The 24,773-nt window shown below is 52.8% G+C and overlaps 1 protein-coding gene and 1 long non-coding RNA gene across 5 annotated transcripts in view; one reads left to right on the top strand and one right to left on the bottom strand.

Annotated features, from left to right (window-relative positions):
• Nucleotides 1-21,830, top strand: part of SLC37A2 (solute carrier family 37 member 2) — a 30,713-nt gene extending 8,883 nt beyond the window's left edge. For all 3 annotated transcript variants that reach the window (XM_053203922.1, XM_053203923.1, XM_015074078.3), the window contains 17 exons: nucleotides 7,534-7,615; nucleotides 8,070-8,163; nucleotides 8,295-8,373; nucleotides 10,076-10,211; nucleotides 10,631-10,707; nucleotides 11,595-11,761; nucleotides 12,366-12,409; nucleotides 12,719-12,871; nucleotides 13,215-13,305; nucleotides 14,639-14,701; nucleotides 15,022-15,107; nucleotides 15,620-15,668; nucleotides 15,875-15,948; nucleotides 16,231-16,309; nucleotides 16,453-16,550; nucleotides 16,839-16,903; nucleotides 18,660-21,830. In XM_053203922.1, the coding sequence (XP_053059897.1) occupies nucleotides 7,586-7,615; nucleotides 8,070-8,163; nucleotides 8,295-8,373; nucleotides 10,076-10,211; nucleotides 10,631-10,707; nucleotides 11,595-11,761; nucleotides 12,366-12,409; nucleotides 12,719-12,871; nucleotides 13,215-13,305; nucleotides 14,639-14,701; nucleotides 15,022-15,107; nucleotides 15,620-15,668; nucleotides 15,875-15,948; nucleotides 16,231-16,309; nucleotides 16,453-16,550; nucleotides 16,839-16,903; nucleotides 18,660-18,675 (1,401 nt within the window). In that variant the 5' untranslated portion in view covers nucleotides 7,534-7,585 and the 3' untranslated portion in view covers nucleotides 18,676-21,830. The remainder of the gene's footprint in view (nucleotides 1-7,533; nucleotides 7,616-8,069; nucleotides 8,164-8,294; nucleotides 8,374-10,075; nucleotides 10,212-10,630; nucleotides 10,708-11,594; nucleotides 11,762-12,365; nucleotides 12,410-12,718; nucleotides 12,872-13,214; nucleotides 13,306-14,638; nucleotides 14,702-15,021; nucleotides 15,108-15,619; nucleotides 15,669-15,874; nucleotides 15,949-16,230; nucleotides 16,310-16,452; nucleotides 16,551-16,838; nucleotides 16,904-18,659) is intronic.
• On the bottom strand, nucleotides 412-18,705 carry LOC113593237 (uncharacterized). Of its 2 annotated transcripts, none has more exons than XR_008290586.1 (4): nucleotides 18,404-18,705; nucleotides 9,573-14,399; nucleotides 8,555-8,716; nucleotides 412-7,626 (listed from the first exon to the last, which is right to left on the bottom strand). It is a non-coding gene; the product is annotated as an uncharacterized LOC113593237 (long non-coding RNA). The 2 variants fall into 2 exon arrangements; XR_003413329.2 differs by having other exon boundaries at nucleotides 9,573-9,703.
• Nucleotides 21,831-24,773: the final 2,943 nt, after the last annotated feature.

Here is a 24,773-nt window from a genome sequence, read left to right as displayed (position 1 = left end):
ACTGAGCCACCCAGATGCCCCCATACCAGCATTTTAGAAGAGCTCACGAATACACATAACACAGCTTTCTACAACCACACGTGTCCTTTACACACTTTTGAAAGTGTGACTCCAGCAATGTCCTGTGTTCTCCAACATCTCCCAGATTTAAGATGGAGCTGGATTGAAATTGTATGCCCTGTGCAGTTAACTTCTCTAAGCCTTGGTTTCCCCATCAGTAAAAAACAGGTGGGTTCTTTTTTTCTTTAAATGTTTTTTGTATTTTTGAGAGGATGTGCCGAGGTGGGGGTGCAGAGAGAGAGAGGGAGACAGAGAACACCAAGCAGGCTCCGTGCTGTCAGTGCCGAGCCTGACGTGGGGCTCAAACTTAGGCACTGTGGGGTCACAGCCTGAGCCGGATGCTTTAGCCAGATGCTTTAGCCAACTGAGCCATCCAGCTGCCCCCCAGCCAGGTGGGTTCCTGAGGATAATCATGATGTGTGAAAATCCTTGACTTCCAGTGGCACTCAGGAAGTGTTCTTTCACTTCTTTCCCGATGAGTGTAGGTTTGGACTCCTATCAAACACTAAACGTTAACGTACTTCCTGCTGGAGGCACATTATTATTTTGAACTCTGAGGCCTGCAGTGATGAAAACACGGTCCTACCTTCCTGGATGGAACTGAGGCTCAAACCGGAGAGAGGATGTGTGCAGTTTTCAGACTTACTACTTCATGGGTCCCGAAGGAGGGCATTTCAATTAAGCAGAAGTGAAGAAAGCTGACCTAGGCAGACCTCCCTAGACTAGGACACCAGAGGGTGGACTGGCTCTGAGCTTTGGATACCTTGTCTGTGAAGTGAGGACACTGGTAATACCTACCTCACAAGACTGTCGTGAGGAGCAAATGAGGTACAGTGTGTAAAGTACTCAGACCAGTTCCAGGCTCCTGTTAAGCATTGACTACACATTAATTATTGACTTATTCTGCTCACTGTTTCTACTACTTTGTGCCAGACATTGTTTGTTTGTAGTTCACTGCCAGGCGATTATTCGTTTCGCCGCCTAACGTATGGGTATAAGGAGGCACAGAAGTAACGTGGCTTGTCCGATACCGCGTAGCTAGGGACGTGACTGGGCTGGAGTTTGCATCCAGGTCTGTCAGACTCTCAGGCCCAGGGTCTTTCTGCTGCCCTCTGGGTGAGAGCGAGGGAGGGGAAAGATCACAGGGCCCTTTGGCCTCACACAAATCACTTTAACCCTTTAAAGGCTCCAGGTCCTGGCGCACCTGGGTGGCTCAGTCGGTTGAGCGTCCGACTTCGGCTCAGGTCATGATCTCGCAGTTCGCGGGTTCGAGCCCCGCATCGGGCTCTGTGCTGACAGCTCAGAGCTTGGAGCCTGGAGCCTGTTTGGGGTTCTGTGTCTCCCTCTCTCTGCCCCTCCCCGCTTACTCTTTGTCTCACTCTGTTTCCCAAAAATAAATAAATGTAAAAAGGCTCCAGGTCCTTGTCCACAAAATGGAAATGACGATGTACCTATACCACGGGGTTTGGGTGAGATTACATGAGAAGGTATTTAAAGCCCTTAGCCCAGTGCCAGGCATACAGTTAGCCCTTGGTCATTGCTAAGTGCTTGGGCAGTTCTGTGGAGGGAGGGATGGATCCAGCCTCGCCAGGAGGGAAAAGTAGCATTGGACTTGTTGGGTCTGGAGGCCGTGGAGCCAGCAAAGGCACAGAAGTGAAGACAGTCTGTCTATTCAGGACTAACAACGTGTAACTGCAGCTGGCAGGGGCGTAGGGTGCGGAAGGAGCAGTCCCTGGAGACGAGGCTGAGAGAGACAGGCAGCCGGAAGTGTGCAAGCAAAAGTCAGAGACTGCGAGGTCTCTGCCCAGGAAGCCAATACTACTGCCCTTCCCCCTCTGTGTCAGGATGGGGTGGGTAACTTGTTCATGGCTGAAAGAGTCACCCCAGCCCTGGACCGGGCTGGTGCCCTGCCAGAATTCTGCTTTGCATCTGCATGGGCATGTCTGGGGGCAGCCGGCAATGTGGGCACCTTGCCAGAGATGACTGTGGCTGGTGCTTACGGGGCTGGGCCCATTTCCTGGGGCCCTGTGAGGGGGAACCGCTCGAGACAAGGAGAAGAAAAGTCTGTGGGAGGAGGCCCGGCTGGATGAGCAGGAACAGGGAGGAGGAAGGCTTCAGGAAGGCCGGAGCTGTGAACTCCCACGTCACTGTTTTCCCCACACCCTAACCTTCCCGTGGGAGCTGGAGGCCGAGGCTGCCTGGTGGCTGCAAACTGAGTGGCTCTCGTTCCGGAGTTTGCTGAGGGCTCACACTGCCAGATCCTAGAGCCCACCCTTAGTAGACACATAAGACATTCAAATGCATCCCAAGAACCCGTACACCAGATGCTTCCACATCCATTACATCTCATTTAATCCTATAACAATCTTGTGTGTAGGAGCTTATTATCTTATTTAAAGAAGATCAAATTGAGGCTTAGAGAGTTAAACAACTTGCCCAAGGCCACAGCAAGCAGCAGGACTCAGCCTCTTTGGGTCTAAGTCTGACGTTCTTTTCCCTATTCCGTCGTGGCCTCAGATCAGGGGCCCCAGATGCTGTGAAGCAGCTGTCTTGTCTGATTTTCCTGGTAACTGCAAAGAAGTGCTTGGGAAGGGCAGCAGAAAGGCTCCTTAAAATGAGCTGTGGTGCCAAGGCGCTGCTCTGGAAAGGAATGGGAGATCCAGGAGGAGAAACTGGAGGGAAAATTATTATTCCCGCCCCATCCCCTTGGGCCCCTCAGGGTCAGAGCTGGTTGAGAGCACATGACCCTGTGGTGGTTGCCCTCCCTCCCCACCACCACTCGTGATTGCTGCCTTCTACTTCCTCTTCCTCCCTGCTGTTTCCTCTTTCCCTTCTTACTGAGCAGATTGGTACCTCCCTGGCTTTGGGCAGGGCTGTCTGACCTAGAGCCCGGGAACTGGTCTGGAATGGTCTGTCAAGGCCTTATTTCTTCTTCAAACTGTACCAACCGAATGCTGAGATCAGAGTGGAGCTGTCCCCAAGTAATAACAGAATTGAGGACGGACACCAGGGGTAGAGTCCCCGAAGCCCACCACTCCCCCATCTGGCTGTGCCCGAGTTGGTCCTTGGGTCGTGGTGGGGGAGGGGCAGTACTGCTGTTCTCCTTTTGGCCTCCGGCTCATGCCCCCTACCCTGGATCCTTCATGCTCAGGAGAGTGGTGGATGAGGGTGAGGCGTGGGGCTAGGCCCGTAGAGAATCTTGAGAGGAAGATCGCTGGGCAGGACCACAACTCCACCATCAGCACATTTCCATCTGTGCTGTCTGCATAGCGTTGACCACCTCTTCCAAACCCTTCCAACCCTCACATTCTTCCACGTTTTCCACTTGCCCAAATAAAACATCATGCTGTAGCTGTAGCTTAAAGCCTTGTCTTTTCATTCTGTTTGAGCACTCGGGGGTTCCCTTACAGAGCTTCCTTCTCAAAGCTTTCTTCTTTCCTTAAAGTGATCAATATCTTATCTATTCATTTATCCTATAAACTCCTGTGGCTTCTTGTGGCTACCTGCCAATGGCTGGAAAGGATCTTGGGACTAAGCCTTGAGTCAAATTGATCTCTCCGAGCAAGCTCCTGAGACCCAGCTGGGGGAAGGGGAACAAGTAGAGGATTCCTTGGGTTGACTTTCTGCCCCCAAGAGGGGTTTGTGCCCTCAGTCCTGACGGGCGCTCCCAGATGTGGCCTGTTCCTGTCCCATCCTGTGTGCTGGGAGGCCTGGCTCAGGGCTCTGCCCCATGCTGTCTGTTCCAGGCTGGCCTCCCCCTACCAGGGTGTCTCCCAGTGGCAGTGGGGAATTTGGCAGGGGGTGGGTGGTGGCACTCTCGCCATCGGCCTGTTCTTACTGTTCCCAGCCTCTATCCTTTGCAGATTTGCTGAGTCCCAGAACAGGGCACTTCCAAGGACAGGCCACCGAGTCCCTTTCCTCAGGGCAAGTGCCAAGCTTACCTGCAGCCACAGCCAGCCCAGCCTGTCACATGGCTACCTGAGCAGACCCTTACTAGCAGCCACTGGCTGAGGCAGGGGGAGGTAGGGAGTGGTTGATGAGGGACTGGCCTCACAGGGGGGTAGCGATGTGGTCGCAAAGCAAGGAGTCAGGATGCAGGTATGCGGGTGGGGGTGGGGTGTTGACTGGGTAGCTACTGGGGAAAGGGGCTCCTTTCCACTGTCTCCCAAGGCCAATATCCCACTGCTGTGCTGTTTCTTGGAGTTTTTTGTTGTTGTGCTGGTGGTGATAATAGGTCCTTTGAGGTTTTTGTTTGTTTTTAACCCCTTGCTGCTTTGGGACACATTGTTCCTTGTCCTTACCTCAGAAGAAGTCCTAGTGCAAAGTCTTGATAAGGTCGGTATTTGGACTGTCAGCTAGCAGTTAAGAGATAGCTCGTTAGCCTCTCCACCTAGCCCAGTCACTGAGTGTCCAGTGTTGGGAGGTGGGGGAGGTGGGACTCTGCAAAGTGCCACTTTTTGCTAACAAGGATTTAGAGGATGGTGGGACAGCCGGCCTCACCTGGAACAGTATGGGGGCCTCACCGTGCACGTTCCTTCGTGCCTAGCATGTTTGCCCAGCCTGGCCTGCCACCCGGGCTGCCATCCGTCCCCTCACAGCACCCCCAACCTCCCCAGGCCAGCTGTGTATATTTCCCCGCTCCCTTCCTGGGGCCTCTTGATTCTGAAGAAACGGTTCAAGAGAAGAGAAGTGAAACTTCTTCACGCCCAAGCGACCATCGCTATCTTTCCTGTGAGAGACTATGAGTTTGGCAGCCTTTGCCTCAGCCTAGCTCAGCCCTTCACCTGATTGATGACCCTAGTCCCCTTTGAACTGTGGCACCTTGGCCTTTTCCTCAGAATAGCTGCTAAAGCAGAATGGAATGGAAGGAAGACTGTGGAGTGAAGATGGATTGGGTGAACAGGTGCTCTGCCCGGGTAGCCATGGGATTCTGAGCTCATCCCACTGCCTCTTTGGAGTCCAGGAAGGAAGTTCCAAAGGGTATCCATGCCGGGCCTGGCATCACAACATGTTTGATCCTCCTGTCCCCCCTACCCCCAGAATCATGCCCTTCTGCTCTCTTGGGTATCAGGTTTTCTACTGGAGGTTGGGGTCAGAGCTGGGAGAAGGGGCAGGCCAGGCTGCTGGAGGGGGGCAGGCTGGAATCTCACAGATGAGGATACCAGTGTGGGCCCCTGTGGATCCTCTGGATCCGCTCCCAAGGGAGCACATGAGCAGGCCACTGAAGGCCAGAGTCTCTGCTCCATCACGTCACAAGCTTGGAGTTGAAGCAGAGTGATGGTGGGCAGTGCATGTGAGAAGAGCAGTGTGGCTGGAAACCATGCTAGACCTTTAGGCCCCTCGTTGGCTCTCACCAGCTCCTGAGAGGGTTTCCCAGGCAACACCAGGCTCTCTAGCTGGCAAAGGCCTTCCTCACTGCTGGGCCTATCATGAGAGAACAGAGTCGGGAGCCTCAGTGGGGCTACAAGGATCTCTCAGACCCAGAGGAAATCTGATTTGTCTCCATGGTCAGTGGCTGTATCCATGTAGCAGCCAGGATAGGCTCAGCTGAGCCCTGCAGACAGGGGTGGGGATCTTAAAGATGGTACAACAGGGACCTAGGGGCTAGGGTGAGAGTAATGTTGTGTTCACCTGTCTTTGAGATAGATGTGGTCGGTGCTATCATCCATGTGCAGCTGATGAGGAAACCAGAGGGAGAAAAGATTTAGGAACTTGCATTTGGTTACACAATACATTAGAAGCATCACTCAAAGCTTTTAGCTTTTTTCCTGAACCAAGTAGCTTCCCAGCCAGGGCACTAGACCGGTTATCTTCAGGGTATAGTTTTCTTTCATCCATTACTCTTTGAAGAAGGGCCACCTTCTCAGAGAATTTCCCCCAGATTTTACAAGTCCCTGAACTTGGAATTATTAACAAGTCCTTCATAGGAATTATGAAGCATATGCCGATTGGTGGGACCTGGAAGGCCACTAAGCCTTCCGATGTCAGTCACTGTAACAGTCACTTGGAGTAACCCCACATTCCCTGAGGCTCAAGTCCCTGAAGGACCTCTGTGGCTACCTTGGAAACTGGTAGCCAGAGGGACCTGTTTGTAGAGAAGCATAAAATCCAGGCTAAATAGTTGGAACTTCACTCTTAGCAGAATGGAGAGCCACTGAAAAAATGTGTAGCCAGGTGACGGAGGGTGTGTAACTACATTCTCTTCAGAAGATACACTGTGAGGTAGTGGAGAGAACGGAGTCAGAGAACCCAGGTAGGCAGCTCAAGTCCAGGGTGAGGTAAGAAGGGTCCTGGGAGCCCAACCTAAATTCAGGCTCTTCTGAAATTCCCTTGTATTTCACAAGCGGTAGCCTTCATGACATGTCTGGGGGAAGTGAGTTTGGGGTTTGGAGGCAGATCTCTAAAGACGTCAGAGTAAGCCTCCGGTGTCCTGCCCTTCAGATTCATGGAACCAAGGGATGGAAAGGGCTTCAGGGCCCCTCCCACCCTTCCCCACCCTTCTCCATGAGATCGTGAATAAACCAAGGCTCTGGCTCTTTCCTAATGTCTAGCCTTTTCTCCTGAGTTGGGGGTCCGTTTTGAGGTCTATTTTCCAAGTACTTCCTGGCTCCTGGTGGCTGACTCAGCTCAGCTGATGCTCTGCTAGGGGCGTAGACGCTGACTCAGGAGGACGTCGAGGCCCTTTTCCCAGGCTCCCAGGAGAAGGGCAGTGGCCGGGCGTGTGGTGGAAACTTCAGTGGTGCCTGGATGATCTGTTCTTTCCATTCCAGACCGGTCCTTGGGATGAGAAGTGGGGGTAGGAGAGGGTACATGTGATGTGTGAGCCACAGATGGAAAGAATGATCCTTCTGTCCAGTGGGATAGACCAGATCTGGCCTGGGAAGAGGATGTGGATTGTGTCACCAGATTTCCCACTTTTGGCTACTGCCCTAACTGGACTGCAGCAGGTGCTGTCTCTGCTGTGTTCAAGGCTTGAGAGGAGTTGAGCTCACTTTAGAGACAGACCTTCTCCAGTGTCAGCCTCCCACCTGCTCCCATCATTTCTGGTATTCTTATTAAAAACAATTCTACTTTGCTGCCACCATGTCTCATACAGGCAGACACAGAGGCGTCCTGACCTTGGCGAGGTTAAAGGATAATAGAGGTGTGGGGGGTGACAAGAGTCGGGGGTGGGGGGAGGGGCAGGCGTAATTTGTGTTGTCTAGGGTGCTGGTACTGAGCCATCTCTGCTGAAGGGCCTCAGGAGGTGGGACCAGAGAGATAGGGCTCCCTGAGTGCCCTGGACCCCGGGCATCTGTTCCTACCCTCCCCTTGGCCTCTGTCCAAGGAACTGTCTGGAGGGGAGACTGAAGGTAGAGAGTTGGTGGTGCTGAGGCCCTGGGGTTGCCAGAGCAAGTCCCGTGGGGATACCGTGTCTGAGCTTCTGGCTGAGGCCAACTTCCTGCTGACCCAGATGCCTGCCTTTTCCTGCAGGTTCCGAGGCTTCATCCTGCTACTCACCTTCTTCATTTATACCTGTTATCACATGTCCAGGAAGCCCATCAGTGTTGTCAAGGTGAGGCTGGCCTGGTGGTAAGGAAGAATGCAGGAGATGCTGGGCCTCAGCTGAAATAAACTCTGGTAGAATGGTGTGGAACTTGGCCCATAACCATCCTTATTCCCTCAACCATAGTCAGGAGACGACCCCTTCCCATGGCCAAGCCCCATTCTCAGTAGTTGTTCTTCCTATGGAACTTTCCCTGTGTGTTCCTTTTGACAGCAGTGTTGCTGGCTGTGGGTGGAATGAGAGGGCAGGGACCCTGGGCTCTATGGGCTCTGGTCATAGACTCCTCTTCCCCTTCACTGAGGGCCTGATGTGGCCACCTGGCCTATAACCAGTCACAGTAGGCAGGATGTCATGTCAGCCGAAGGAGCATGGAGCCCAGTGGGGAGGCAGTGGTGCTGGTGTGGTTGGGGAGGCAGATTGCTTGCTGATGACCCCTGACCCACACGTCCTATTGCCTTTTCAGAGCCGTCTGCACCAGAACTGCTCGGAGCTGATCAAGCCCATTAATGACAGCCACAGTCTCAACGACACTACGTGGTGCGACTGGGCTCCCTTTGGTACGAACAGGGCAAGTTGCTCTTCCCCACTCCCCAGCTCCCCTCCCCAGGAAGAGTTTGTCCAGTGCCGGTAAGGACTTCTTGCAGGGGCAGCCAAGCACCAGCTTTCTGTCTCTGCCATCTGTTTTCAGACAAGAACAACTACAAGGAGTTACTGGGGGCCGTGGACAATGCCTTCCTTGTGGCCTATGCCATCGGCATGTTTATCAGGTAAGAGACTGGCAGAGCCCGTGACTGTCCCCGAGTCAGGGGGGATCAGAGCTGCTGCCTCCCCTTGACGAACCTGCGGGCAGCAGGGTTGAAGTGAAAAAGCCGATGCCCCGCCCCAGGTGGAAATGAGACCAAGACTTGGGCACATACCACCAACCCCTGGCCATCCTCATTTCCTTACCTTGGTCACCCGGCCTCCTCCGTCACCTTGCAGACAGACTCTTCTTTTCCTGGAAAGTCTTTCCTGGATGCTCCTTCTGAGGTTATTCTCTCAGATGACAGTGGTGGTGGTGTGGCTGGACAAATACGGCTTGTCCTGAACTGGGATCCTTCAGAGGTAGCCCTGCACACAGAAATGGCAAGGAATACCACTCTCCTGTCCTGGGCCTAAGTTAGCCCAACGAGCATGGCTTTTACATAGCAATCCTGGTGTTTGTTGCCAGGGACCAAAGATGAAAACGTAGGGTACTGCTTTCCAAAGGCTCACAGCCTAATGGAGGTGCCCAACTCATCAGCAGCTGGTTACAAACCAGTATGGTGGCTCTCTGAGGGAGGTGGCTACAGGCCGCTCTGGGGCTCAGGGGTAGTCACCTCATGCCAGCTGGGATTAGAGAAGAGGGGTTAGGGAAGACTTCTGGAAGGAGATGATACTGAGGAAGAGCAGTGGAGAAGTAGCTGGGCAGAAGGACTAGCATGGGCAAAGAAAGGCAGGTGGGAAACAGCACGATCTGACTGGGGGTGTACTCCTAACAGCTTTAATAACAGAGTAAAATTTGAAGTAGTGGCAGGAGATGGGGCTGAAGAGCCAGGCTATTGTGTGCCAGATGCGGGCACAGGAGAGCCATTGAAGGTGGTCCCCAGGGGTGTCATGTCCGGATATAGCCAGATATTTCAGACAGATCATTCTGGGCATGATGGAAGATAGTACAGATGGAGGACGAGACTGAAGGCCTGCTCACTCACACTTAGGAACAGATTTGACAATGGCCCAGATGAGCTTTGAGAAGTTGAGTTAGAACAGCAATAATAGAGCTGAAGAGAGCTGATGTCCTGGAGAACCGTTTAAGAGGTAGGGTCTTGGAGGATGAATTGCGAGGCATGGGAGGGGAGGCAGGAAGCAGGAAGCTCCATGGTCTCTGGCTGGAGGGGCTCAAGATACTCACTCAGAAGAGGGGCTCACTCAGAAGGTACTCACTCACCACACTCACTCAGAAGAGGGCTCAGGCCAAGGGACTGAGTGGGGAAGGAGGAGGGAGAGTTCAGGGTGTTGAGTTGCAGATGTTTCGGGGGTACCCAAGTGAAGATGTCCAGAAGGCACCTGGGTGTGATCCTGCAGGGTGAGAGATCAGGATGGAAAATATGTGGTTGGAGCTATTTTATATCTAGGTGGTAGTTACAACCACAAAACTGATGCAGGAAACTGTGCCCCAGGGAAAGTAAATGTCCAGTGGTGAGCCGAGGGGAGCGAGGGGAGGAGGCCACGGAGACAGTTTAAGGAGCATGTTCAGCAGTGGCAGCTAAGGCAGGGAAGTCCAGTGAGAGGAGGCCAGAGAGCATCCCTGGCGTGTGGCAGGCAACACAGAGGTCACTGGTGGTCACCTGGGCCAGAGCTGTGTCAGTGGTGTGGCGGGGGAGGAAGTATGTGGCAGAGGTGAGGAGTGCAGATGGTGACTGACCACAAATCCTACTCTCTCTTCTCCAGCGGGATTTTTGGGGAGCGGCTCCCCCTCCGTTATTACCTGTCAGCTGGAATGCTGCTCAGTGGCCTCTTCACCTCGCTCTTTGGCCTAGGATATTTCTGGAACATCCACATGCTCTGGTACTTTGTGCTCATCCAGGTACGAGCCTCTGTCTTGCATTCAGACCTCTGCTCCATCATGGGAAGGATTGCAGAGGCTGCTGGTCCTTCCCAGACACCCCCAGGTGGTGGCAGATTTGGGCTGGGGATAACTTCTTCACAGCCCAGTGCTCCTCTGTTGAGCCTTGCGGTCCTACTTCCACTTCTCAGGATCACACAGATCCTCCCTAAGTCTGCACTGAGCACTACCCCGAGGTCCCTGAGATGCCTGAGGGGCTCGGTCTCTGCAGGGAAGGATCTTGGGCCAGAGGAGAAACCAACCTGTGGCATTAGGGTGTGTGTGAGGGAAGAGGGCACTTGTAGGGTGGGCCGTGGAGGCCCCTCGGCCTGGGAGGGGTCAGAGCTGGGAGTTTGCTGCCCGGCCCAGGCCTGTCCCACTAACTTCTGGTCTCCCTGCAGATCTGTAATGGGCTTGTCCAGACCACAGGCTGGCCCTCTGTGGTGACCTGCGTTGGCAACTGGTTCGGGAAGGGAAAGTGAGTGTGGCGAGGGAGGAGGAGAGGGGGGTTACCCTGGGAGGGCTGCGGGGAGTGAGGAGGTCACTCACGGTCCCGGTATAATTTCAGGGAGAAGGGTTAGAACCTGTGTCTGTCTCGCTGACTTTCACGTTTAGTCACATTTGGTGACTAAAAAGCAGTGCTGATTTGCTCCTTGATAAGGTTTTAATCCATAAAAACAGGCGACCTTAGTTATGCTTTCGCCTCATAACAGACAAATTCTCATCTTGCATGAAGATAAAAATGGAGACTGTTAAAACTTTATTATTGTGGTTATTATTATTATTATTATTTTGTACTTGAACTGGCTTTCGTGCAAAAAAAAAAAAAAAAAAATGTTGCTTTAGAGCAGAGATTGTCCAGCTCAGCCCTACCGACATTCGGGCCTGGATCATTCTTTGCTGTGGGGCCACCTGACACACTGTAGGGGGTTTAGCAGCACCTACCCACTAGATGCCAGTAGCACACCTGGGGCTGGGCCAGTGCAAAATCTCTAGACTTTGCCAATGTCCCCTGGAGGCAGAGTGGCCCTGGTGGAGGACCAGCAGCCATAGTGGGGTTGGGGGTGGGGGGGCTTGATGTCCTCAGGACAGGGAGAGCTCCATCTGGAAGCCCCCGCGTGTGCTGCCTCTGGTTGCTGGCAGAGGGGAGCAGGACCCCAGGCCTCGTTGTCACTTGCTTGACGCTAGGCAAGCCTTCCGCCTCCTCCCTGACTGGCTGTCTTTGGGCTTGGAGGCTGGAGGCAGCCAGCGTTTTGCACTTGGCCAGGGCAGTTGTGATGAACCCTGTGCTTCTCTGACTATTTATTTATTTATTTATTTACTCTCCTCCCCTTCCTTTCCCCGCCATTGCTCCCTCCCCTCCAGGCGGGGGCTTATCATGGGCATCTGGAACTCACACACGTCTGTGGGCAACATCCTGGGCTCCCTGATTGCTGGCATCTGGGTGAATGAGCAGTGGGGCCTGTCGTTTGTGGTGCCTGGCATCATCACCGCTGCTATGGGTGTCATCACCTTCCTCTTCCTCATCGAATGTGAGCGGACCCCTCCCTCCCTCCCCACAGGGCTCAGAACTGAACCTCCCTCTTCTCCTCTCGGGGTCTGAGAGAAGGCAGCTGGCTCGAGGGGGAGGATTACTGGTCGTGGAGCTGGAGGACCTGTATGTGACCCGGGACAGACAACCTCTCTGGGCCTCAGTTTTCTCATTTGTAAATTAAGAATAAGAGCATCTACTTCCTAGGGTTGGGGGTTGGTTAAGGTGTCAGTGAGACGTACAGTTGGGACGCACGGCCTGTAGTTGTGCTCGGCAAGTGCCAGCTGACTCTGAAGTGTGAGAAGGGGAGAGTGGGGGTGACGGGACACTCCCCATCCACTGTCCTCTTCCCCATTCCCTGTCCTCTTCCCCATTCCCTGACAGCCTTCGGAGACAGAGCTAGGCCGGGCAGGGTGGCCACTTTGTAGCAAGAGAACGGAAGTCCACAAGGCAGTAGTGACCCAGGTGGTTGTTAGGGGAGCCACACTTAGAATGTGTCTCTCGAACCTGGGTTGCAGGCTCCCTTGTGCTGGGAAGTAGACTGGCCACCTTAGGGAGCGGGGGCTGGCCCGCCAGGAAGCTTCTTAGCGGGTTGTTTTTTTCAGACCCCGAAGATGTGGACTGCACGCCTCCTCAGCACCACACGAGTGTGAGTGCCCCCAGCCCGACCCCCACCCTGCCAATCCATCCTCAGAGACAGGTCCCAGAGGGGACTAGGGAGTTGGAGGAGGGGCTCGTGTACCCACGAGCTCAGTGGGTTACCTCACGGGCTCAGTGTCAGGCCCTCAGGTTGGCTCCCCGACAGCCTGATCGGGCCTCGCCGGATGGTAGTTCAGTCCAGGAGAGGAGCGTGTACCTCTTCCAGCCTGGGAACCCCTACCTCTCACGTGGCTTATACCTCCAGCTGGTGGGAGGTGGTACGCAAATGTGCTCACAGCAAGGGCTCATCTCTGTTCAGGATGGGTTGGAAGAGAACCAGCACAACCCTGAGGACCTTGGGAGTGGTCCGTACACTAACAAGGAGAGCAGCCTGGAGACCCCCGCCAGATGCTCCAAGGAGCCGAGCGCTCAGCCTGCCGCCATCAGCTTCCTCGGGGCGCTCCGGATCCCGGTGAGAAGCTTGCAGGATGGAGGGAAGAGAGAGGCTCTCTAGATTTCTCTGCTGTATGTCAGGAGATGGGGGGACGCTCGGGGTGACCTATGGCTTCCAGAATTTCTTTACATGAGATGCTTAGGGTGAATAGCCAACTTGGGGGGAGTAACATGGGAGGCTTGCCTTGACACAGCACTGGAGCATAGGCACATCGCTTTTACTGGGATTGGATGGAGGTGTACTTGAGGTTGCTTTGTGGCTAGGTGGTGGCAGCCCTGGGGTGCTGAGTCAGCCCCTGGGGCTACCCTGGGCCAGGGATCTCTTGTATCTCTTCCCTCATGCCTTCTGTTATGCTCTCCAGGGTGTGGTCGAGTTCTCTTTGTGTCTGCTCTTTGCCAAGCTGGTCAGTTACACCTTCCTCTACTGGCTGCCCCTCTACATCTTCAATGTGGGTAAGTAAAGGGGAAGAAGAGGTGAGGATGGGGGTCTCTGAGGAGGCCAAGGCCATCTTTGGCAGGGAGAGGAAACCTGTCATGGGATGTGCGTGACTCCAGAGTATGGGCAGGATGTCTGCTGAACCTCTCGTAGGGCAAAAGGAGACTTAAAAAAAAATTTTGGTTAAGTAGGAAGTTAGACCTTGTACACGGCCTCAGAGACCCCAATGCCAGCCACCTCTCCTCCTTGGAGATTAGGAACACCCAAGTTTTATTCTGTAATCCTGCCTAACTTCTCTAGCCTTAAGTACAGGAGCACCCACCTCAGGCCTGCTTGGCTCCCAGATGAGTGGATAGATGGTGCTAGGAAGGATCTGCCTTTGAATGCCTCCCCAAACCCCAGGAGAGGGCCTAGTGAGCTACCCACTGCCTGCCTTTCTCACCCCAGGGGCTGCCGGGAGCCTCCTGGGATGGATGGCTTGTGCCTGGGTCAGCTGCACTGCCCTCCTCTGGGCCCCCTCTCCCCCGCCCCTGACCGCAGAGCCCTGCAGGGCTGAGGCCCTCTGCTCCAGGGCTTTGCTGCTCCCTCCAAGCCCTGTGGGAGGGCCAAGGCTGCTTTACATGCACCGTACTTGCTCTGAACGGGATGCTGCAAGGCCAGATTATGCAAGGCCAAATCCCAGCTCATATCTTGCCCAACAGCCCTGTCATAGGGCCTCTTTCAAAGATAGAAGTAGAGCATCAGGGTGGCTCCGTGGACACTGTGACTCTTTGTTTTGTGGCCTTGTATGAGTCAACCTTGAGGTTAAGCTACAACTCAAGCTTCTGGACATTCCTTTTTCTAATCCTAGGACAAGGGCTAAGACCTGAGGTCCCCATTTGCCTGTGAGTCTCCTTCCTGGCTCTGTTTATTAGCAGAGGTCTCAAATGGGTGGGAAGGCTCCTGGCAGAGGAGGCCAGTTGTTCAGGAGCAGAGCAGGAATGTGGCTGGTTGAGCTGCGGCTCAGTGAGAGTTGTGTCCCCAGGGTAAAAGTGGCCCAGTGGGACAGGGTTCTTATGGGCCAGATCCCAGTGCTTTCAGGGGAAGGCTTTTCCAAGGGGTCAAGGCCAACCTGCAGGGGGAGAAGGAATTACAGGATGGGATGGAGGGGCAGAAAGGTGTCCAGTCCAAAAGTGCTGCAAATTTACTTGTGACCCTGGCCAATGACTTCCCCACGAGTCTTCACTCCTTCATCTGAAAAAGGAGGAAGTGGACCGAATCAGGTGCTCTATAGGGGTTCTTATGGCAGTGGCACTCCAGGACGTTTGCTCTGAGCCCCCAGGTCTGACCACATATTTGTGTTTTGCATAGCTCATTTCAATGCCAAACAGGCTGGGGACCTGTCTACCCTCTTCGATGTTGGTGGCATCATAGGTAAGGCCCTTCCCTGTTCTGCCTCAGGCTTCATTCTCCTTTTCTCTTGTGCGAGTGCAGAAGGACAGGACAGGGCCAATGTGACATGACCTGGGCAGCTCCTGCCCAGTTGGGTGGCCCTAAGAAAGTTGGCTCTTGAGTTTGATCTTCTCATGAGCAATGGGTGCCGGGAGGGCTTGAGAGGGAGAAGCTCTGTTGGTTCTGGATGCCCATGCCCAAGCTAGCACCAGGTAGAGGATGGGGCAAAGCTTGGGGTGCCATGTAGTGGGAGGCCGTGGCCACACCTGGGGCAGCAACGTGTGAGTCGGTTTGTGTTCTAGGTGGCATCATGGCAGGGCTCATCTCTGACTACACCAATGGCAGGGCCACCACCTGCTGCATCATGCTGATCTTGGCTGCCCCCATGGTGTGTATAACCTCAAGAGTGAAGCACATGTGCTCACATGGACTCATGCGGGCTGTTGAAATGTGTGCACACCCGGGCATTTATGCACACGCCTATCTCTTTGCGTGTGTGTCCATCCTTGTGCACACCCAGGGGCGGGGGAGAAGCCAGGGTGAACACAGGAAAGAGATTTGGACTGAGAATTTTGGAAAGGGATTAGCGATGACTTGGCCTTGGTGGAGAAAGGGGAGGCCAGCTGCTAAAGTTCTTGGTCAAGGAGAGTATAGGAAATTAAGGTTAGGTAAGAGAGAAATCTTTGTGAAAAAAAGGGCAACAGTATATTACCATGTGTTGGACCCTCCATCCCTGGGACATTTAAAGACCAAGAGGTCTGGGTTCGAGAAAGAAAAGGAGTAAGGTGACCTCTGAGGTTCCCTGGCAGGAGGGGGTGTGCCAGACTTCTGGGCTCCATCTAACCCAGGCAGCCCATGGGGAAGCCTGGGCGTGACTGTCTCTCCCCTCTCCCCTCCCAGATGTTCCTGTATAACTTCATTGGTCAGAGTGGGATTATCAACTCCATAGGTGAGGGCGTGGATGCAAGTCCTGGCAGCCCACAGGAAAAGCCTTGCCTTGGGGACCCCAGGAAGCTGGCTTGGGGACATCGGTGGGAGGCACAGGGAAGTGGAGGTTCTCAGCCTGATGCCCGGAGGGGGCGGTCTCACCTGCTTTGGGGCTGGGGCTGGTGGTGGTCCCTCATCCGTAACCAGCTGTCTCTGTTACTGCCTCAGTAATGCTGATCATCTGTGGGGCCTTGGTCAATGGCCCTTATGCGCTCATCACCACTGCAGTCTCTGCTGACCTGGTAAGCGGGCTGCCCCCCTGGGGCCGGGGATGACTCTGGGGGCTTGGTCAGGGCCTGGGGGCTCCAGATCCATTTCTCAACATCCCTACCCCCTCCCAGTGCACAGAGATCCTGGCATATGAGATCTTCAAAGTCCTTCAGAATCTGCCATCGGCCCCTGGCCTTTTCTCTCAACTCCAAGCCCAATTGCTGCCTTTCCCCAAGTTAGCCCCACTCCCAGCCCTGGTCCTGCCTGGTGCTGCCTCTCCATTTGGGCCTCCCCACTCCATTCTCTCTCCCCAGGGAACTCACCAGAGCCTGAAAGGCAACGCAAAGGCACTCTCCACCGTCACGGCCATCATCGACGGCACTGGGTCCATAGGTCTGTGACTCTAGCTTTTGGCTCCTGGCGGCTGAGCCCTGAGCCTTGTTTTTAGCACATTTCTTGGAATGCTGCCCACAGGTGGGCAGGGAGGTTCAGGGCCCCTTGTTGGGTTCCCTTCTCTGACATTGTGTTCTTTGCAGGTGCGGCTCTGGGGCCCCTCCTGGCTGGCCTTATTTCACCCACAGGCTGGAACAATGTCTTCTACATGCTCATCTCTGCTGACATCCTGGCCTGCTTGGTACGAGTTCTTGGGGTACACACATGGGCACTGGTGGGAGTGAATGTCCTGTCCTGCCAGGCTAGAACCCGGGAGGTCCAAATCATTGGCCGTGAGGGGCTCTGGAACATGAGAACAGCTGCCTTTCACTCAGAACTACTTTCCTCCCATGAGTGAGCCCCTGCCAGGTGAAACTGTGCCCACAACCTTCCTTCCTGCCAGCCCCCTGGTCACCTAGCACCGGGGACTAACCATGTGTTCATTGCTAATATTTCCCTCCCTTCCCTTGGGTACTCGAACTCCCTACAGCTCCTCTGCCGGTTGGTGTACAAAGAGATCCTAGCCTGGAAGTCATCCCTGGGCAGAGACAGAGGGTGAGTCCTCCAGACAGCTATAGCTGTATCCCCAACCTTACCTCTTGTGGGCATTAAAACCAGTGCTCTGGTGCTTAGCACCCAGTCTGAGCCCACCTATAGCCCAGAGTGGAGCCAGACCCTGGATGTGCTCCGTGGCCCCCCCACCCCTACCCCCAACCCTGCTAATGTGTCCTCTGTTGTCCCCATATGTCTCCATAGCTCTAGTCTGGCCCTAACCCACCCGCGATAGTATTTTCCTCAAGTCCCATGACTTTTGTGAGTATTTTCTTCAAGTCGGTGACTAATGTGCCATTAGAATGGGGCCTGCATGCAAATCCTCTCTCCTCCACTGTGATTTTTCCAACTTCCTTTTTGTTTTTCTTGGGGGCCAACTCCAAAGACTCTCTCCCCGAGCAGAGCATGGTGCTCGGGACCTGTTTCCTAAGGAGCCTGAGCTGCCACAGAGGTTGGCAGACTCCTCTCCTTAGGGCTTTGGATGTACCCTGAGGACAGAGGCAGGATCCAGGGAAATAGTTTTCCCTCTGAACTCGGACTCTGAGCCGTACGTACCTCCTGAAGTTCAGAAACCGAGATCATCCGGCCCCTCTGCCTGGGGTGTACAGAAAAAAGCAACTACCAATCAAAGCCTCTGGGAGAAAATTCCGATCAAGTCTCGGTGGTTGGCCTGGTGTGTTCTCTGTGTACTGCCCACTGGTGGCGGGTGTGGAGGCCGCACAGATAGCCTAGTGGCTGAGGCAGAGCCAGCAAGAGGTTGGGCTGTGTGCTGGTGCTGAGGGTAACGCTCTCTCTGGCCTTTCTGGCTCTCCTTTTGAGCAGGAGGCTCTGGCTAATGAGCTGGCCGGAGCCGTGGACCTGGTCCTAGATGGTAAATGTGTGGAAGAAGCCCCTGGGGTCATGATGACCAGCATCGTATCTGGGGAAGCACTCCCACTTATGGATGGCATCTTCCAGGTTCAGGGAGAGAGGAACTGAGAGCAGGAGGCATTAGCAGAGTATCTATCTGCCTGCCCTGGAGGAGGGGGCAGAGGATCGGTGCTCCTCCCTTCTGCCTTCCCCAGGCCAGGCCTGAGGGGAGGCTGGGAGAGGAAGAAGGAAGCAGGAAAGGGGGATGAATACTTGGTAAGCATCTGCTCTGTGCCTGGAACTGAGTCTGACTTCAGACATACCCACTTATCTCTCAGCAACCGTGAGGTTGGTTCTCTGATCTCTAGATGAGAGGCTCAGAACTCATGGAATGTGCCTAAGGCCTTCAGCTTGTCCCAGCAGAGTCTGCTTTGCTCTGTACTGCTGCCATCCTAGGCTGGGCCTTGTCTGCAGAAGGCCAGTGTGTGGGGGAGCGGAGGAACGTACTAGGGTAGAGGGAGCACTGGGCCTAGAACCAGAAATCCCTGGGCAATCCTGACTTCTCTGCTCACTTTCATTTATAAGACCTTGGGCGTATCCTCTGAGCCTCCACATCCTTATGTGTATAACATGGAGATGCTTATCCCTAAATACCCAACAAGATCAATAGGAGGCTGCAATAAGATGGGATATGTAATACTGCTTTGTAAAACTGTCAGATGTGGTACAAACGTTGTAAGGTTTTCGCTATTATCCTGGCTTGCTGAAGAGGTGAGAGGGCTCCCTAATGGTAGAGGATAGGGATGAGAGGCAATTATTAAGGGACCCTACAAACCCATCTTCCCTGCTCCGACCATTGGCTTATTAACCGGTGCCTCACTTTCTCTTCCACTGCCCCTCTCTCCTGCAGGTATAAAGAAATATGAGGCCTTGATTGGAAGAGAGGCACGGAGGGCCCCAGCTGATTCCCAAAGAGCTCTCCCCCTCCCGCCACCGGGGGCAAGACTATGGAAACTGCCAGTGATGGCTGATGGAAGCCTCTTGACCTAACACCAGCCAGCCCACAGGGCTGCTAAGGGGCTAGGCGATTCTCCATGGGAAGGGACCGCCAACATGGGGAATGGAAGACTCAAGGGCCTGCGCTCTGGAAGCCGCAAGCAGAAAGGATGGGGATCAGAGCTGAGTGGTGTCTCCAGCTTGCTAAGGGGAGGATATGCTCAGACTCTAGCTTGTTCAGATTCCAAGACCGAAGGCAGAGGCTTGACATGGACCAAGGCTTGGCAAAGGTGTGTTCTCCTTCCCGTGTTCAGTTTGAACCTCCATGACCAGCCTGTACCTGTCGGTGGATTTCCGACCCTGTTTCGGAGCTGCCCAGCCTCACCTGGCTTCTTCATCCACCAGCCGGTTTTCTCGTGTATTCCCCCACATTGGAAACTCTTCTCCCTTGCATTTGATCCTGTCTCTAACTCCTGACCTGAGTCGATTAAAGTGTTACTGCTATATCCTCCGGGGCCAGGACTAGGGAGACGCAAGGGAGGTGCCAATGGTGCAAAAGTTAGGGAGGCATCACTCTTGGGCTTGGGCCTGGGCCTGCGCCGCCCTGGAGAGTGAAGGCCTCCCTTGCCTCAGTCTCCTGCCAGCCCTCTGCGTCCCCAGGGGAAGAGCAAACACCAGTGCAGTGCTGGGGAGGGAGGGAGGCATGACTGAAAACACCAGTGTGTGGATGGTAGTTGCAGAGTGCTCACTGCTTGCTAGCCCTACTCCAGGAACGGAGCAGACGGTGGACACCGAGCAAGGACTTCTGCCCTGAGCACAGGCACCAGCGCAACAAGACTAGCAGGAAAGAAGGCTGCGTGGTTCATTCCCGCAGCTGTCACATGTGTAGATGCCTGGAGCGCTCTGCAGCCTGCCTTTTCTCCCCCATGTTCCCCATGTACTTATCCCAGCCACCCCCCCCCCCCCCCCCCGCCCAATCCTGGAATGCTGCCTGCCAGGCCGGCTCTTGGCATTTCTCCCTGTCCTCTGGAGCCACCCATCAGCACAGTACAGATTCCTGTTGCCCACTGTGCCTGTGCTCACCCTCATTAGGGCCTGGCCCAGTCACATGGGTTGTTGGGGGCCTGGGACCACAGGGTTCGTGTACTGGGGCTGCTTACAGCGGGCATTCCCTGGGGAGATGCTCATGGCCACACTGATGACCCGTGGGTCAAATGGGGAGCTGGAGCCACATACCAGGTACAGCCGTCACATTCACTGGGACACCTGGGCCAGGGCAACACTGAGATAGGTGGCTCCCACTGCTGCGGTGACACACCGGTAAGCCTTTGACTTGCCTGCCGCTCACCCTGACTTGGAGCCAGTCAGGGACCTTGTCCTCGGGAGCCCCAGGGCCAGGCCTTACATCCAGCATTCTCAGATGCTTCTTTCAGAGCAGACACTAGATGGTGCCACCATTCCCCGGCAAAGCCTGGCATGGGCCACACACCGTTCCTGCTTCCAGATGGGGAGGCGGGAGCAGAGGGTGCTTCGTTAGCCAACTTTCGGCCTTCTTTCCACTGCACCAGATCGGGGTAGGAGGCCTGGGAGACCTCCTCTGGTGGTGGGGGACTTCCGCTTCCCTGGCCCCACCACTGGCTACCTTTAAGCCTGTGTCCTCATGGAGAGAAAATAGTCCTACCCTTGCCTACCTCGAAGGACTGGTGTGAAGGGAGAGGAGTCAGTGGTAAACACACTCCCCGCCCCCCAGGAGCTTGTCTGGGGGAGGGGTAAGTGAGAAATATGAAAACAATAGGAGAAAAACACTGGAGGTAGTGACTGGAGCAGAGACATCCCTCCCTATGCCTGAAGGGAGAGGGGCCGGAGGGTGGGTGATCCCGGGGCAGGAGGAAAGAATGTGTAAGGTGTCAGAAGGAGGAATGCCTGGGACTTGGGCAGGTGGTCAGTTTGATAAGGTCTGGAGGGGACCTGGAAGAGGAAGGGAGTTAATACCAATGCAGAGCAAGCCCCTACAAGTGCAGCATGGGGACTGGAAAAGAAGCAAGAGGTGCCAGCTGGTGCCTGGGCCCAGGGTAGGCATGGCACCCGCGATCAGCAGAAGGCTTGTGGAGCTCAACGCCTGGCTCAGAAATGAGGACTTGGGCTGTGGGAGGGAGTTTGGGGGAAACACCAAAGGTGGAAAATCCCCAGCCCTGAGATCTGTCCCTCTGCCCTCGTCTCCCAGGTCCCAGGTTCCCTGCCCTGCTTCAGCTCTGTGCTCGGACTGTTCCCCCACAAGCCTGCTACCTGCCTTCTCTCTGGGCCTCAGCACTCACTTGGGGCTAATGCAGGAGCATTACGTTAATTAGTTATTCATTTAATTTAACTTCACATTTGGTCTCAATTAAGCTTAAAGTGTTCTTCCTTATAGATGTTACAATAGCACTTGTAATTAAAAAGCAATAACTCTTTGCATTTCTCCTTTAGAGAGCCATTGGGAGGCTGGGGTGGTGTGTGGTTGCGGGGGGGGGTGCGGGAAAGAAGTAATGAAAAGAAAGGGAACCCTTGGCACTCTGAGGCTTTCAGCAAGACTGAAGTTGGGGGAAAGGAGACTCAACACATCATGGGTGTGGGGTGGGGGCCCTGGGGACCAGAGAGTCCTCCTGGAGATAAGGGGGCAGTGAGGTGGGGAGGGTGGAAGGAAGGGATCCTTAGACATGGAGGGTGGGGCCTGATATTCTGTGGCTGGCAGAACAATGCCCCCGCCCCCAAAGATGCTCACAGCCTAATTCCCCGGGCCCGTGAATATGTTAAGCGCAGATGTGATTAAGGACCATGAGATGGGGAGACTATGCTGGATTATCAGGGTGCGCTCCTTAATCAAAGAGGCAGGCAGGAGTGTCTGTTGTCGGATTAGAAGATGCTGGCTCTGAAGACAGAGAAGGGTATACTGGTGCAGGAGTGTGGGCAGCCTCTAGACACTAGAAAAGGAAAGGAAATGGGATTCTCCCCGAGAGCCTCCAAAACCTTTATATTAGCCTCGTGAAACCTATTTCAGATTTCTGATCTCCCAAACTGTACAATAATAAATCTGTATTCTTCGAAACTGCCAAGTTGGTGGTAATTTGTTACTACAGCAGTAGGAAGTTATTACGTGTTCCCAGTGTAAAACTGGGACATCAATTTGAAGACAGAAAAACCAAAGAAATCCCCAAAGATTAAAAGAAAACAAGTGGAGGGGATGGCTATGTAGCATTTAGGTACAGCATAAATGCTACCCACGTTAACTACCCTGAGTTCTTCTGAAGGCAGGGCCTGTACTAAATGCACATTCTTCAGGATTCCCAACATGATGTGATGAATACCAGAAAAAGAAACTTTCTTGTTCTGTGGTGTTGGGCCCAGATTTTGATCCCTGTCATTTCTTCGGTCCCAAGAAACTGAGACAAGAAGGGTGTGTGTTGGAGTGGGGTTGGGGGCTGGGGTTCTGGAAACTTTTTTCCTTGAGTAAACGGCAACCACCAATAATGATGTTAGAAAGAGAGATGAAGAAACAAATACATTCTTGGTTTGTGGCTTTGATTCTTCCAGTGGCGCTTCTGAAAACCAACCCAAGTATCAAACATTCCAGTGGACCGTGCTTAAGAGAGAGATGGCTGTGTGTGTCCTTGAAAACTCCATGTATGGGCTGCTCCACTGAATCTCTCTCTCAGCCACTGAGGAGCCAAGTCCAACAGGGCAAAGACCCATCAAAAACACAGGGTGGATGAGAGCACTTGTCTGTGAGGTCCTATGTAGCTTTTGTCTCTTTGTCTCGGACTCTTGCCCAATCCTAAGATTCTGGGTTTTCCACTAGACTCAGTTGCTGCTTTTTTGGTATTTCTATCAACTGGATTTACATCACTTGACCTTGGTCCCTCGTTTTTCTTTATTTTTATTTTATGGAGCAAGATAGTGTAATATAAAGTATGTAAAAGCTTAGACTGGAGCCAAACCATCTGATTTGAAATCCTGACTCCTATTTAACCTTGAGCTAAGTGACCTCAAGCAAATCACCTCACCACTCTGTACCCTGTCCCCATCCGTGAAATGGGGATAGTAAGAGTACCTACCTCATAGGGTTGCTTATGAGGATGACTTAATATTTACAAAGCATTTAGGAAAATGCTTAGAACATGTTTGGTAAATATAATGAAAATTGTGATTTCAGCCTGTGAGGAATAGAATATTTCCAAGTATTGGGATGGAAACAGAGAATAAAGATTGAACCCTATGAACTATGAAATCCTGTCCAACCTTGACTTTTTGCGCTCCTGTGAGGATAATCAACACTTCATTTCCATACCGTTTCCACATCTGGAAACTTGCTCCTATGTGACAACAGCCAAATACTTAAAGGTTTAAGCCAAGAAGTTATGACAAAATATTTATTATTTGTACCATAGATAGATGTTAACTAGAGATTCTTTAATGAAAGTTTTACCTTTTTTAGACACGGGTTAGGGAAAAGATGGGTACCAAGAGCTAAAAAAATAATATTAACCAATGTAGAAACAAGGAGTTGTTTGACAGCCAAAAATGATCTTTAAGTTATCTGAAGAGTGAGATGTCAGGAATCCCCATGTCAAGTTTGAGCCCCACTAACTAGGGAAACTTTTAAAATCCCTTTCACCTCTCTGCCTGTTGTTCTTCCATAAAATAATTGCAGCAGGTTTCTTTACATGTTGAATAAAAATCAAAGTAAAATAAAAATTCTTCAACTGAAGCAGCAACGAAATGGTTGATGGAACAGTTTATGTCTTAGAGAGGTTCTAGAACAAGACATGGATTGCTTTATGTTAGAATAAAAACATTAAAAAATAATTTGGCGGTTTTTATCCAGGGATGGTTAGGAAGACAGCCTAGACAGCTCAGAGGCTACTTCTTAGGCTAGTCTACCCCACCAGGACTGATGCTTTATACCCAACAGGTACACAGTAGATATTGAATGAATGGCAATGCATGCTGGATGAAGCATGACTGAATGGCTATGCATTCTCTCGTACCTGAACTTTGGTACAGTAATTTTGATGAATTTTTAGATCAAATAGCTGATACCATGTGTCAGTAAAGAATGTTAATATTACTCCCATTTTTATAAACGAGAGATTTAAGGAACTTGCCAAAAAATGACCTAGGAGGTGTGTTTTGTGGGCTTGAGGGACTTCTAACATATATCACACAGCACCACCTAGCAGACTAGATCAATGTCTCCATTGTGGGGTAGTGTGGCATCACTTTTGTCAGGATACAATTTTAGCTAATTTAGCTTTTGTCAGGATACAATTTTAAGAGGCTATGAAATCATCTACTTTTTATGTGGAACTCTTGATTTGCTCTCCCTCTCCAACTTGTAAACAGTGGGGATCACCACAAGTCTCTCGGCTACAGGATCCCCTCTGGGTAAGGAACAGTATAGCACAACCTGCTCTAAGGCCATTGATCAAAGAATGATGAATGGGACATTAAGATGACCTCTAAGCCCTGTCTCTAGGAAGGCAGTGGGCACAAGGGGTGCCATATTAGACATTGTAGGGGTGGCCCATGTAGAACTCTCAGTGAAATTCACGTTTCAGCCTTCTACTTCTTATCCCACACACAGGGGGTTGGCCACGACTGCTCTGAGCATGAAGGTAGAGAGTAATCTATCATTTCCCCACACTTGGTAGTTATGGATTTGGGATCTATAGGAGGCAGGCCAACCTAAAATACTTTGTACAAAGTATATATTTTTTCCCCTGTCATTTATATCTGTGCAAAACACACACACACACACACACACACACACGCATTAGGTAGCCGTGGTATTTGGGAAGGGATTTAGTTTCCAACCTTCACACATTTTTCCCTGTGTAAGCAGTCACCCAAAACTTCATAGCTATTATCCATTGATCTCAAAGTTGGACACCTTTGGGAATAAAAAAGGATGATTCAAGGTCAAGATCTACAAGTTTTCCCAGATTTGATTTGTCAGCAAGTCTCTCAGGAGGTGACAAATGGCAGCCCGTGC

The sequence above is a fragment of the Acinonyx jubatus genome, chromosome D1, assembly GCF_027475565.1.
Source record: "Acinonyx jubatus isolate Ajub_Pintada_27869175 chromosome D1, VMU_Ajub_asm_v1.0, whole genome shotgun sequence".
NCBI classification, from domain to species: domain Eukaryota; kingdom Metazoa; phylum Chordata; class Mammalia; order Carnivora; family Felidae; genus Acinonyx; species Acinonyx jubatus.
The sequence above is the reverse complement of the archived record's forward strand: the minus strand, read 5'-3'. Positions and strand labels throughout refer to the sequence as shown.